The sequence below is a fragment of the Bos grunniens genome, chromosome 21 (assembly GCF_055505025.1).
Source record: "Bos grunniens cultivar Pamir isolate PY7600 chromosome 21, Bosgru_T2T1.0, whole genome shotgun sequence".
NCBI lineage: Eukaryota > Metazoa > Chordata > Mammalia > Artiodactyla > Bovidae > Bos > Bos grunniens.
In genome coordinates, this window is record NC_141185.1 from 5549144 (window position 1) to 5560718 (window position 11575).

General features: G+C 60.0%; 1 protein-coding gene across 18 annotated transcripts in view; it reads right to left on the reverse strand.

Moving 5' to 3' along the window:
- EVL (Enah/Vasp-like) overlaps positions 1–11575 on the reverse strand; it is a 155812-nt gene that overhangs the window by 1747 nt on the left and 142490 nt on the right. For 15 of the 18 annotated variants that reach the window (XM_086362958.1, XM_086362950.1, XM_086362955.1 and 12 more), the window contains exons 7-12: positions 11341–11462; positions 8919–8979; positions 6251–6317; positions 4665–4731; positions 4507–4569; positions 192–258 (exon numbers count right to left, since the gene is read on the reverse strand). In XM_086362958.1, coding sequence (XP_086219084.1) covers positions 192–258; positions 4507–4569; positions 4665–4731; positions 6251–6317; positions 8919–8979; positions 11341–11462 — 447 coding nt within the window. The remainder of the gene's footprint in view (positions 1–191; positions 259–4506; positions 4570–4664; positions 4732–6250; positions 6318–8918; positions 8980–11340; positions 11463–11575) is intronic. The other 3 variants (XM_086362964.1, XM_086362965.1, XM_086362963.1) reach the window with 1 other exon arrangement.

Here is an 11575-nt window from a genome sequence, read left to right on the forward strand (position 1 = left end):
CGATGCCTCAGAAATACTTGGGCAAAGCCAGGGCGGACCCACCCAGAGGCAGGCTGGGAGGGCCCAGAGCCCCTTCCCGGTGAAGACGGGGCAGGGGCATTGAGGCTGCATGTGGCTCCCCGCCCCTGTCCTCCCCACCCGCTGTCACCCCCGGCCCGGCTCCTTCAGACTCTCCAGACAGACCCGCCCACCTGTTTCATCCGGTCCAAGTCTAAGGCATCCAGGGCCACGTCGTTGACACTCCCTGCCGGCTTCATCCTGGGGAGAGGGCACCGGGGGGCTGAGCTCGAGAGGCACGTGGGCGCCCCAGTGCTTGCCCATTGAGGGCCTGCTCCGCCCTCTTCAAATGCTGCTGCTTTGGTGCTTCAGAAGGACTCTCACGCCCCGTCTCCACCTTGAGAGGGCCTCTTGGGTACCGTGACCACGTTTCCCAACCCAAGCATCAGGACCTGGGGTCTCCCGACTTGACGGTGCTCACATGGAAGCGCCCACTCGTGGACGGCATTCCGAGCCACACGCTCCCTCCCCTGGGAAAAGGATGCTGATAAGCTGGTTCTCAGAGTAAGGGCTCTGATCCTGGCTAGACCACAGCCTGGGGAAACCAGTGATGCTGGCATGAAACAGGAGACAACTGCTCAGCCCAGAGTAACCCACGTCTGACACGAACCAGCGGCCCTGGTGTTGGCAACCGGCTCTGCATCAGGTTTTGCTCTTCTCAGGCAGAGGGTTTGGTTCTGGGGACTGTCCTTCTCTGACATTTCTGAACTAAGCTTAGCTGGCTTGAAATTTAATGTTTCCTGCACACAAATCCTCCCTGGCAAGTCTCAACAGGGGCTTCTCTGGTGGTTCGGTGGTTAGGACTTGGTGTTTTCACTGCCAGGGCCCAGGTTCGATCCCTGGTTGGGGAACTAAGATCCCACAAGCAGCACAGCATGGTTAAAAAAAAAAAAAGAAAATCTTGGCAAATGCTTTCACCTGGCCTTTCAAAGGAGAATCACGGTGCCGAGGGAGCACTTTCTGGATTCAATCTCTCTCCCCATGTGGAGAGAGAGGCAGGGTCAGGGAAATGATGTGGCCAGAGCTGCCTACAGGGATCATGGACCTGACAGCTGGCAGACACACACTGACTGGGGGGAGTGGACACGTGACAGCGGACACACACGTGAGAGCCGGCGGACACACACGTGACAGCCAGCGGACACACACATGACAGCCGGCAGGCACACACTGACTGGGGGAGTGGACATGTGACAGCGGACACATACGTGACAGCCGGCGGACACACACGTGACAGCCGGCAGGCACACACTGGGGGAACTGGCACGACCGCCAGGCGTCACTGTACAGATTGGTCAGGCTGGGGTCCTCCGCAGCGGAGGAGAACCAGCAGGACGCTGAAGCGCCGGTGCGCTGTGACGGAGGACAGCGTGGAGGGGCCTCCACGTGGGCCAGCGATCCCCCTTCTGGGGACACAGCCGAAGGGAACGAGCTCGCTGCTCCCAGCAGACAGCCGCACCCCACGTCCGCTGTGGCGCTGTTCACAACTGCCACGACATGGAGACCACCTGAGCGCCCAGGACTGCTGAGTGGATGCAGACGATGTCCTATCTGTATCTACGTGGGTGTGTGTGCACACACGTGTACACGTATAGGTACACGTCACACACATTTATATAATGAAGTATTCCACGACGAGAAAGAAGGAAGTCCTGCCGTTTGTGACAACATGGACATGGCGCTGAGTAAGCAAGCCAGACAGAGACAAATGCTGCATGACCTCACTTATACGTAAAATCCAGAAAAGCCCGTATTTAAAATGGGTGAACAACAGGGTCCTCCTGTGCAGCACAGGGACCTCTGCTCAGGGCCATGTGGCAGCCTGGGTGAGAGGGGAGTCTGGGGAGAGCACAGGGAGCTCTGCTCAGGGCACTGGCAGCCTGGGTGAGAGGGGAGTCTGGGTGAGAGAGGAGTCTGGGGGAGAGCACGGGGAGCTCTGCTCAGCGCACTGGCAGCCTGGGTGAGAGGGGAGTCTGGGGGAGAGGGGAGTCTGGGGGAGAGCACGGGGAGCTCTGCTCAGGGCACTGGCAGCCTGGGTGAGAGGGGAGTCTGGGTGAGAGAGGAGTCTGGGGACAGCACGGGGAGCTCTGCTCAGGGCACTGGCAGCCTGGGTGAGGGGAGTCTGGGGGAGAGGGGAGTCTGGGGAGAGCACGGGGAGCTCTGCTCAGGGCACTGGCAGCCTGGGTGAGGGGAGTCTGGGGAGAAGGGACACAAGCATAGGTATGGCTAAGTCCCTTCACTGTGCAGCTGAAACTCTCACAACGTTTCTTGTTCATCGGCTATACTTCAATACAAAATTTAAAAATCTCGAAAAGCCAAACTCATGGAAACGGAGACTGGCCTGGTGGCTGCCAGGGGTGAGGCAGTCGAGGGGCGCACAGCTGCAGTAACGAGGCAGACAAGCCGTGGGGGTGAACGGATGGCACGGTGGCTGCGGCTGGCGGTGCTGTGTTGCGGACTTGGGAGGAGCGCAGCAAGGTCTGCAAGTTCTCACCGCATACACAGAGGTATGACTGTGCGAGGTCACGGACATTTTAACCTGCCTGCCCGCGGTAATCATTTACAGCATCTAACACATGAAGTCATCGTGCTGTGTACCTTGAACTCACACAAGGTTAGATGTCAATTATATCTCAGGAAAGCTGGATTAAAAAACCACTGAATGCCATGTAAATAAAATTTTAGTGGTCCAGTGCACATACCTGGATTAAAAAATAAAAAAACAAGGTGCTCCTGCACGTTTCTGGATGAATTCAGTAAAGAGGCCAAATGTGGTCCTGACTGAGTATGTAATTTTGGATCCTGGTAGGGAAAGAGGTCCCCTTCCCTGATGTAGGTTCAAGTCCTTGTTTCAAGAGCAATTTTCCAGGGCACCTGGACAAACCACGTCACCTCTCTGGGCCTTGGTCCTCCCCTCTGAACAGCCCCCCACCACCCCGACAGTGACCCCAACATCTCTGTGGGCCCTACAGCGGCTGCCCCCAGGGCACCATCCGTGAGTCTAGGAAGTGCTCTGGCTTGGAGCTGCAGAACTTGCTATCCCAGTGGGAACGCGTTGGACAGTGTTCTCGCCCTGAAAGGGATGCCTGGCTGCTCGAAACTTGGCAGCCTGTTCTTGCTCCACCAGCAGGAAGCAGCCACCTCCGCCAAGGGCTGCAGGCTGGCCCTGCCCGCCTCACCTCCCGGGCCCTGCTCTGGCTCCCGCCTGATGGGTTCACCTCCTGCCTCCAGCCAGGCGAGCGGGCCAGAGAGGCACTGCATCATGGCGCCCTGGCCCAGGGCGCACAGAACGCGGCCTGTACGTGGACAAACCCAGGCTTTCCCCCTCAGTGTGCCTTCCTCCGCCCTCCCCATGCCCTATGCTTGTCAGCCATGCTGCTCTGCTTTCTGTTCTCTGAACTTGCCAGGCTGGTGGCAGGCTTGGGGCCTTAGCATTCACCGCTCTTTCAGCTTGCAAGTCTGCCCCCATACTCTCTGCAGGGCGGGGTCCCCTCATCTGTGTCTGCTCAAACACCGCCTCTGAGAAGCCCCCTCGCTGAAGCCCCTCTGTGCCTGGCACTGCCGACCACGGGACCCTCAGTGTCTTCCTCCGAGCACCTGTGGGAACGCATGGTTGTCTTGTCTATGGGTCTTTGCACACGGAGACAAGTTCTGTGCAGGCAGGGACCTCAGGCCTGGCCGAGAAGCTGGCTGACTCGGGCCCCACATGAGCCCTGGCCGACACTGGGACGGCCCTCCCTGAGCACCTGTGTCTGTCTTCACCACTCCCGCAGGGCTGGCCAGAGCTGTCTCTTGGCTGACTCGGCCAGACCAGGACCAAGCGCCACCTGCTCTGGGCTGTTCCCTCCTATTTGTGACGGACGTTGGAGACACCCCTTAGTGCGGGCTCTAGAAGCCTGCACATTCAGGCGACACTCGGCCCGTGGTTACGATCTGATTGCCTGAGGTTTTTTTGAGCGACCTCAAAAAAACAACCCATTGGTTGCAAACAACCCATCCCGTTATCATGTCAGCTTTTGATTTGGGAAACGTGGCCAGTATCTCCCTGGAAAGATGCAGAGGAAGCAGAGGAGGGCGGTGCGGGGCCAGCCCCGGGACAGCAGGCCGCGGGGCGCAGCGAGGGCCGGTGAGGGGGACTTGCTGCATGCGGCTGCCATCCATGCTTGACCGCCCTGCGGTGGGTGAGCAGACCTCCACAGGGGGTGGAGCGAGGAGGAGGCTGCAGACGCCCCCTGGCTAGCTGGGTGTCCCGGCTGGTGAGCCCAGAGCTGGGACTGCACCTCCACGGCCCCCCACCGACGAGGGTGAGGAGGAGCTGGCCTGCCCTGTCCCTCACGACGCACAGCCCGCCCTCTCCCAGAGACAGCTGTTAGACGACAACGAGGCAGGGGCTGGGGTGTTAGTCACGGGAGGGGACAGAGGAGGTCCCAGAGACAGGAGGTTCGGTACCTAGAGTGAGGCTGCGACTGCAGGGGGCTCTTAGCTTCGGGGCTCTTGGCCACAGATGGGGTTCTATGCAGTGGGCAGAATGAAGCAGAGGTGAGTTGGCGCCGAGGCCTGCCTGGGCCTTCACCCCAGGGGCAGTGCGGGCTTCTGGGGCGGCTCACCTGGACAGCGAGGAGGACACGGGCTTCTCCGCTGAGCCGCTCCGCTCCCAGGGCTTCCGGCTGGCCTCTGTCGGTGCACGGCACGGACGAAGCGCCTCAGGGCTGGGAGTGCGCCCGTGGCCCCGCGCCCCGCAGCATCCTAGGCAGATGGCCCCGCCCCGGCTCCCGTGGCCCAGGTGGCCCTCGCAGGCCTGGCACCTGCGTCTTCCCAACTCAGGATGGGAGCCCCTGCTCCCACAACTCGGTTGACCTGGTTTCAAGTCCTCTCCCCATGGCTAGGGCTTTCCTTGGAATGTGTGCCGGCTGGGCAGGGAAGCTCTGAACCAGGACCTCCAGAAGCAGCCTGCCCCCAGCAGTGGGCCGGGCGGGTACAGGAAGCCCCTTGCCTGCACTCTCAGCGCAGCCCACGCCTGCCTTTGGGAGCCAGTGTCCCCGCTGTCCCTGGGCTCCGTGGCTTTCCCCACACACTGCTGCTAGCTCTTTCCCAACCTGGCCTTGGAAGTTGATTTGTCTTTCCTTTTTCAAGTGCTCTTTAATTGCATTTCACTTTACTACAAAAGGTCCACTGAAGTGAATGAGTTCCCTGACTTGGCAGGATGAGCAGAGAGGCAGAAGGGAAAGCTCCCTGGGGCAGCAGGGGCCAGCCACTCTGAGCTGAGCCTGGAGGCCACGGGCACACCTTCACTGAGCCTGCAGGGCGGACCTGGGAGCAGGACCACACCCGAGCTCCGGCACGTGGCCCTGGGTGCACCGCTTACACGCACTGAGCTTCTAACTGCGAACTCACAGCCCCTCTACCGGGATGTGACACTCACCAAGAACTGTGGCACTGCCCGAGGAGAGGCCACGGAACCCAGCCTCACAGGGAGGCTGATGAGCCAGCAGAGGGGCAGGACGTGAGGCCCAGGTGGCCGCAGAGCCGTGCCCCAGCGAGCTGCCAACAGCGGGCATGAGCCTCTCGCCACTGGCTGGGGTGGGGCGGCCTATTTTCTCTCTGTCCCCCCACCCCTACCACACGCTCGGGAGCACAGGCCTGGCTCAGAGCAGACCCTGAGACGTTTGTTGAATGACTGAGGGGCCAAATGCAGTGGCCTCTCTCCACCACAGAGCCTGAAGGCGCTCTTCTGACCACACCGCTCCAGAGCTTGCACCAGGATAGGTTCGCGGCGTCTGCTTTGCAGGCCTCATCTGGCTGACTGCTCAGTGAGCAAGGCTCCCTGGTGTTTTGCAAGGAGCACGACTGCGGCATTTACATGCTCCTCTTCAGAGCAGGGCCCAAGGCCAGGAAGCTGAGCCTCCGGGCCCATCTCCCCCACCCCTCCTAGGTGTGGGCAGACCCGCTGGGGAAACAGCTGGACAGGGCGCTCTCTCCCCCAGAGTGTCCTGCACGTGCTCAGGATCCGACTACAGGCGGCTGCTGACGGGGGCCGGAGGGGCTTCCGTGCAAGATGGCAGGGCGCCCCGCCAGCACAGCCTCTCTGCTCATCCGCCCATGGGGGAGGCCATGGGGGTCAGATTGTCTTTCTGTGAGAGCCCCTCCCACTCTAAGACCCCACACCTGGTACAGGCAGGGTGGGGCCCCTTACCTGACGAGTTGGGGAGCTGCTGGCTGGCTGCTCGGGTCCCTGGAGATGGAGAGTTGCTGGGCTCTTCCTGAAACGGAAGAGAAAGGCCCTGCTGTCGATCTGGTTAGGAAGGCCGGCTGGGTGGGGACCTTCAGGCCAGGTCATCTAGGAGACCGCAGTTTTCCAAATTATCCAGTGAACGAGTGTTACTTCTACAGTGAGACAATCATTGTGCTTCACTAGTGAAAACCCCAGGTGGTGCAGGGAGGTGGTCCACCGCACAGCAGTTGGGGAAGAAGGCTGCAGGGAGACACAGCGGACGAGAGTCAGGACGACTACTCACCCCTGGCCTCCACACTGAGCACTGACCTCGCGACCATCAGGAACCCCCGTATTTGTGGGGTGCATGAAGAGAATTCTCGGAGTCGCTGATTCAGGGGCAAAAGAATGTGCTAGGCTGTGGGTCTCCAGAGGAAGACCCCCAGGAAGACCCTAGGAAGATCTCCCAGGCCTCTCGCTGTGAGAGAGTGGAGTTAATGAAATTATGGAAATCAACACATGTGCCTGGGGACCAGGACCCAAAGGAAACATGCCAGAGTGGGAGACATTATGGGTGAAATTACAGTAACTGGAAAATAAATCAGAAAAAAATTTTAACATTATCCTATTATTTCAAAAGTAACTAATAAGACTGCTCCCTATATAAAGGAAAGTTTGGCCTCAGTTGCAAGCTGGGAAGAGGCCCCCCAGCCCCTGCCGCCTCGCAGCCTGTGCTCTTCATGGCTGGGACACATTCTCAGAGCCCCGCAGCCAGCAAGGGGCAGTAGCCCTGCCCAAGCCACCTGACTCCACATTCGGGGTGTGGGGTTCTCCCGAACGTGGAGGGCTCCACATTTCCTTCTTGAAACCTTGGACACCTTCAGTGAAGATCTGGAAAACACTGAAAAGTATAGAAACGAAAAAGCCAGGGACTCCCCTGGAGGTCCAGTGGTTAAGACTGACTGCTTTCACTGCTGAGGGCCCAGGTTCGGTCCCTGGTTGGGGAACTAAGATCCATGTGTAGTACAGCCAAAAAAAAAAGAAACAAGAAAAGCCAGCTGCCGGTGTCCCTGGCCACATGGCACTCGCTCTGGGTGTGGGACTGTCCCGGCCCTGGAAGAGGCTGCTCCCATGTGGGCGGGGCCTCCCGACCACACGCGACCAAAGCAGCAGCCTGGAGGCCTACAGAGAAAGGGGAGTCAGAGGAGGAAAACTCTACCCTTGGGGTCAAAGATTTCTCCTGGATCCCTGGGATTCGAAACCTACTCTTTTCCTAGTGGCTCAGACAGTGAAGGGTCTACCTACAATGCCAGAGACCTAGGTTCGGTTCCTGGCTTGGGAAGATCTCCTGCAGAAGGGAATGGCAACTCACTCCACTATTCCTGCCTGGAGAATCCCACGGACAGAGGAACCTGGTGGGCTACAGTCCATGGGGTTGCAAAGAGTCGGATACGACTGAGCACTTCCACTCCTTTTCTTCCTAGAGCCCAGGGAGCTGGGGCTGGCGGTGCTGGCTGGAATCCACCAGTCTTTGGAGGCCTGTGACTACCCCTGAGCTCCTGGCCACACAGGCCTCTGCACTTGGAGACATTCAAGCGGAGTCAGCTGGATGGACTCCATACTTGGTGCAAGGCACGCGGACAGTGGAATATGCACGCGTGGTCCTCGCAGGGCTCACAATCTGGCAGCAAGGCGCGAGTAAACGAGATAAATATGTGTGCTGAGAGTGGAGCAGAAGCACAGCGGGGAGAGGCGCCCAGGGACCAAGCTGCAGGGAGCCTTACCTAGTCTGGGGTCTGGGAGACCATTTCTCAGGAACGATGCTAATGCAAAGATACGCAGACTGGGGAGGAGTCGGCTGTGGGGGCCGAGGGGGCTGCGTGTGCCTAGGTTGGGGGTGAGGAGGTGGGAAGGCCGCTGGCAGGGCTGGAGCCCTGGGCCTTGCCTGGCGAGCCTCGTCCAGTGGCACGGCAGTGAGCATGCCCTGGCACTGGGTGGCCATGTTTCTTTTGTCTCCCCCTGCCACTGAGATGCGACCTGTATGCTGTCTGCGGTCAAGGTCGAAACCTAGTGGTTTCAGCAGGAACCTGCTTGTACAGGGAAAGCTTAGCACACAGGACAAAAGCCTTAGCCGCGCTAGGTGGAGGCAGGCATGTGGAGTTCTGGGTGGACAGATGGGACTCCAGGATCCTGATCCGTCCGGACAAGCGCCTGAGGCTCGGGGTCCTTTGCCAAGCTCATCCGAGGCTTTGCTGGAATCGATGGACTCGAGTGACGTCTTTTAGGAGTAGAAACAAATAGGAACAGCCCTGGTCTTGAAGCAGACACCCCCTACCGTGACTGTACCCGAGTCTGTTGAGGAGGAGACTTGTCCGTGTGTCTGAGCTTCCCAGGCTCCAGGCCCCCTTGTCATGACACTCCTGGCTGGATCCTGCTTCTCTGCCTCCCACCTGCCTCCCCCACGAGGCTGCCAGACGCTCAGTGAGTGCCGACCTGCTCCGTGGTGCAAGGGGATGGACAGGAGTCCCCCGCCCTCCTATAATCGCCCAGTAAAGGATCCATGACGTGACTGTCCAACCCTGGGCACCGTGGGGCCTGGTGTGCCCACGTGGCACGGGAAGCTGGGCAGGCCGGGGGTGGGCACACTTACTGTTTGGCTTTCGTCTTCCTTCTTGTCCGCCGGCTTGTCTGTCTGGGAGGCTGCTTTTCTCCTAACACAGAAGGGAGAAAACACACCATCAGCCCCGGAGGTTTCCACACTGACTGGACACCTCTTCTGTGCGGACACAGCTTGGTCCTCAGAGGCCCCTTGCTGGGGTCTAACCCGTTTCGTGTGAAGGAGGTAACTTGTCCAGGCACCTGTCTGGGGTGATGCCTGAGTGAGTGTCCAGGCCTTCTGTGCTGGTCCCAGGACCCTGGATGCCAAACTGGTCTGGCAGGGGTGTGGGGACACTTGCATCTCTGTCTACAGCACCTGAGGGGCAGAAGGTTGGTCCACACCCCGTCCCGGTCAGAAGGGCTGGGTGACAGCTATGGCCCCAGAACACCCAGGCCTGACTGCGAGAGGTGAGAGAGCCCCCAACTCCACAGGTCACTCTGCAGACATCCCATCTGCGGGCCGCCTGTGGGAGGAGGAAGCCTGCCCATCTCTCTGAAGTCCCTTGCCTCGGAGCTCAGCAGCCACACCCTGCCAACCCAGACGCCGCAAAGAGCTGCTCAGGAAGGAAAGGCTCTGACAGACGCCTCTGGTGAGGACAGCACCCCCCAGGGATGAGCCCCTGCTCAGACACCCTGAAAACTACCTGCTCTCTGCTGGTCACACTGGGCACCGACATCTGGCTAATTCTCATTCCACACGCAACAGCCTCTTCGAAGCTGCCAGAACACAGTGCTCAAGGGCTCACAGTGAGCTGCCCATCAAAGGGGAAACTGGCCTGATGGGTGACGGCCACCAGCGGGCTGTCCCTGTCGAGGGACCAGCCCATGCTGCAGCCTCCGCAGTCACATGGGGGCCCCTTCTTCATCGGCTTATCCCGGGAAGGACGGGTCCTCCCAGAAAGCCAGGAATCGTCCCCGACACCTTCCTCCCGACAGCGTGCCTGCTCAGTCCTGCCTCTGCATTTGTTTCTGGGCTGGCTGTCTGGTCTTTATTTCCAATGCTGGGTGCAAGCACCCCGGCTCCTCCCTGGCCTGCCACTGTGCCCGTGACACTGTGCCTGCTCAGAGCCAGGTTGTCTTCCAAGAAAACACAGCAGACCAGGCCCCTCCAGTCCCGTGGAGATTTCCTGTGCCGACCACCTGTGGGCAAGATGCCCCCGCCTGGGAAAGGGTGTGGGACAGCCCTTGGAGGGAGGAGGCAGCAATTCTGCCAGGACCTTCATTCAAAGAAACAGCCCACAAGGGCATCTCCTCATTGGCTCCACTCGACATCCAGCGCTGAGCGGGGCTTCATGGGGCAGCATGACAGCTCCTTGCCGGTCGTGTGGGGTGTGTGTTCACTGCGGGCCCGGCTCTGCCACCAGCCATCTGGCGTCTCCCTGGCTCCTGGCACACTGGCCTTTTCCTGTTCTCAGAAAGTTCCTCTCTGTTTGGTCTAAACCATCAAGGGCAAGCTGTTACTGTGAATGCACTGGTGTTGCACTTGGGTTGACTGTGCATATATCGTTTTTAAAGAAAATCTATTTTTAACGTGAGGCTCCCCTGGAACGGAATCCAACCTGCCTGCATGACGAGACTTGCTCCCCAGTCCTGCGGTGCCTGGGTGAGCCAGGCACGGGGCCCTGTCAGCGTACGCCTGCTGCTACCCCACGTCCACAAGTACAGCCCGCGCTCTGTGACGCCCCCAGAGGGAGCTGACTGATCGTTCCGCCTGCTTGGGATCCAGCTGGGGACCAACCAAGCGCAGATGGGAGTGGAGGCCTGGGCCCCAGAGCCGGCCAGGAGTGGGGGCGCTGCTGCTCCGTCCCTGGGGGCCACGTTCGGGGCTCTGGCCACCCGGTCACTCCTCCCGGGGTCCCTGTAACCCCCTCACAGGACAGGCCCTGTCATTACCCATTCCCCAGGAGGAATAGTTTTCTTTTTCCCTAAGAATTTATCTCTGAAATTACCTTCAAATTTTTCTCTGCTCAGGACGAGGCTGGGACATGGCAGATACTCTGAGACAAACACTTGTTAGACTGAAATGAGGAAGGCTTTAGACTTGAGTGGACTCCTTTTGGCTCGATGTCTCAGACTGACCCCGGAGAAGGGAAAGCCTGAGTGACAGTCCCCCTGCTCGGCTGAAGCCCGGGGCCAGTGGCTGCTGGTGGGTAGGGTGGTGCTGTCCCCCCCTGCTCGGCTGAAGCCGGGCCAGTGGCTGCTGATGGGGAGGGTGGTGCTGTCCCCCCTGCTCGGCTGAAGCCCGGGGCAGTGGCTGCTGGTGGGGAGGGTGGTGCTGTCCCCCCTGCTCGGCTGAAGCCGGGCCAGTGGCTGCTGGTGGGCAGGGTGGTGCTGTCCACCTCCCGCAGCCCTGGACCGGGCCCTGGGCGCAGGAGCCCCTGACAAGCGGTGAGCTGGTCAGTCGACACACTCACCTCTTGGCCAGCAGCTTGTTCATCTCTTCCATGAGGCCTCCACCGCCACCCCCACTGCTGGCCCGGTTGGCATCAGACTTCGAGGGCCCGCTGGGACTGGAGCCTCCAGACGCATCTTCTGGCTAAAGGGAGACAGTGCTTCAGGCTGGTGACTTAAGGGAAAAGGGTCTGGGTGTGACGGCAGAGCTGAAAGGGGCCAGGCCAGGCTCTCTGGTCCCATCTCCCCAATCCCACC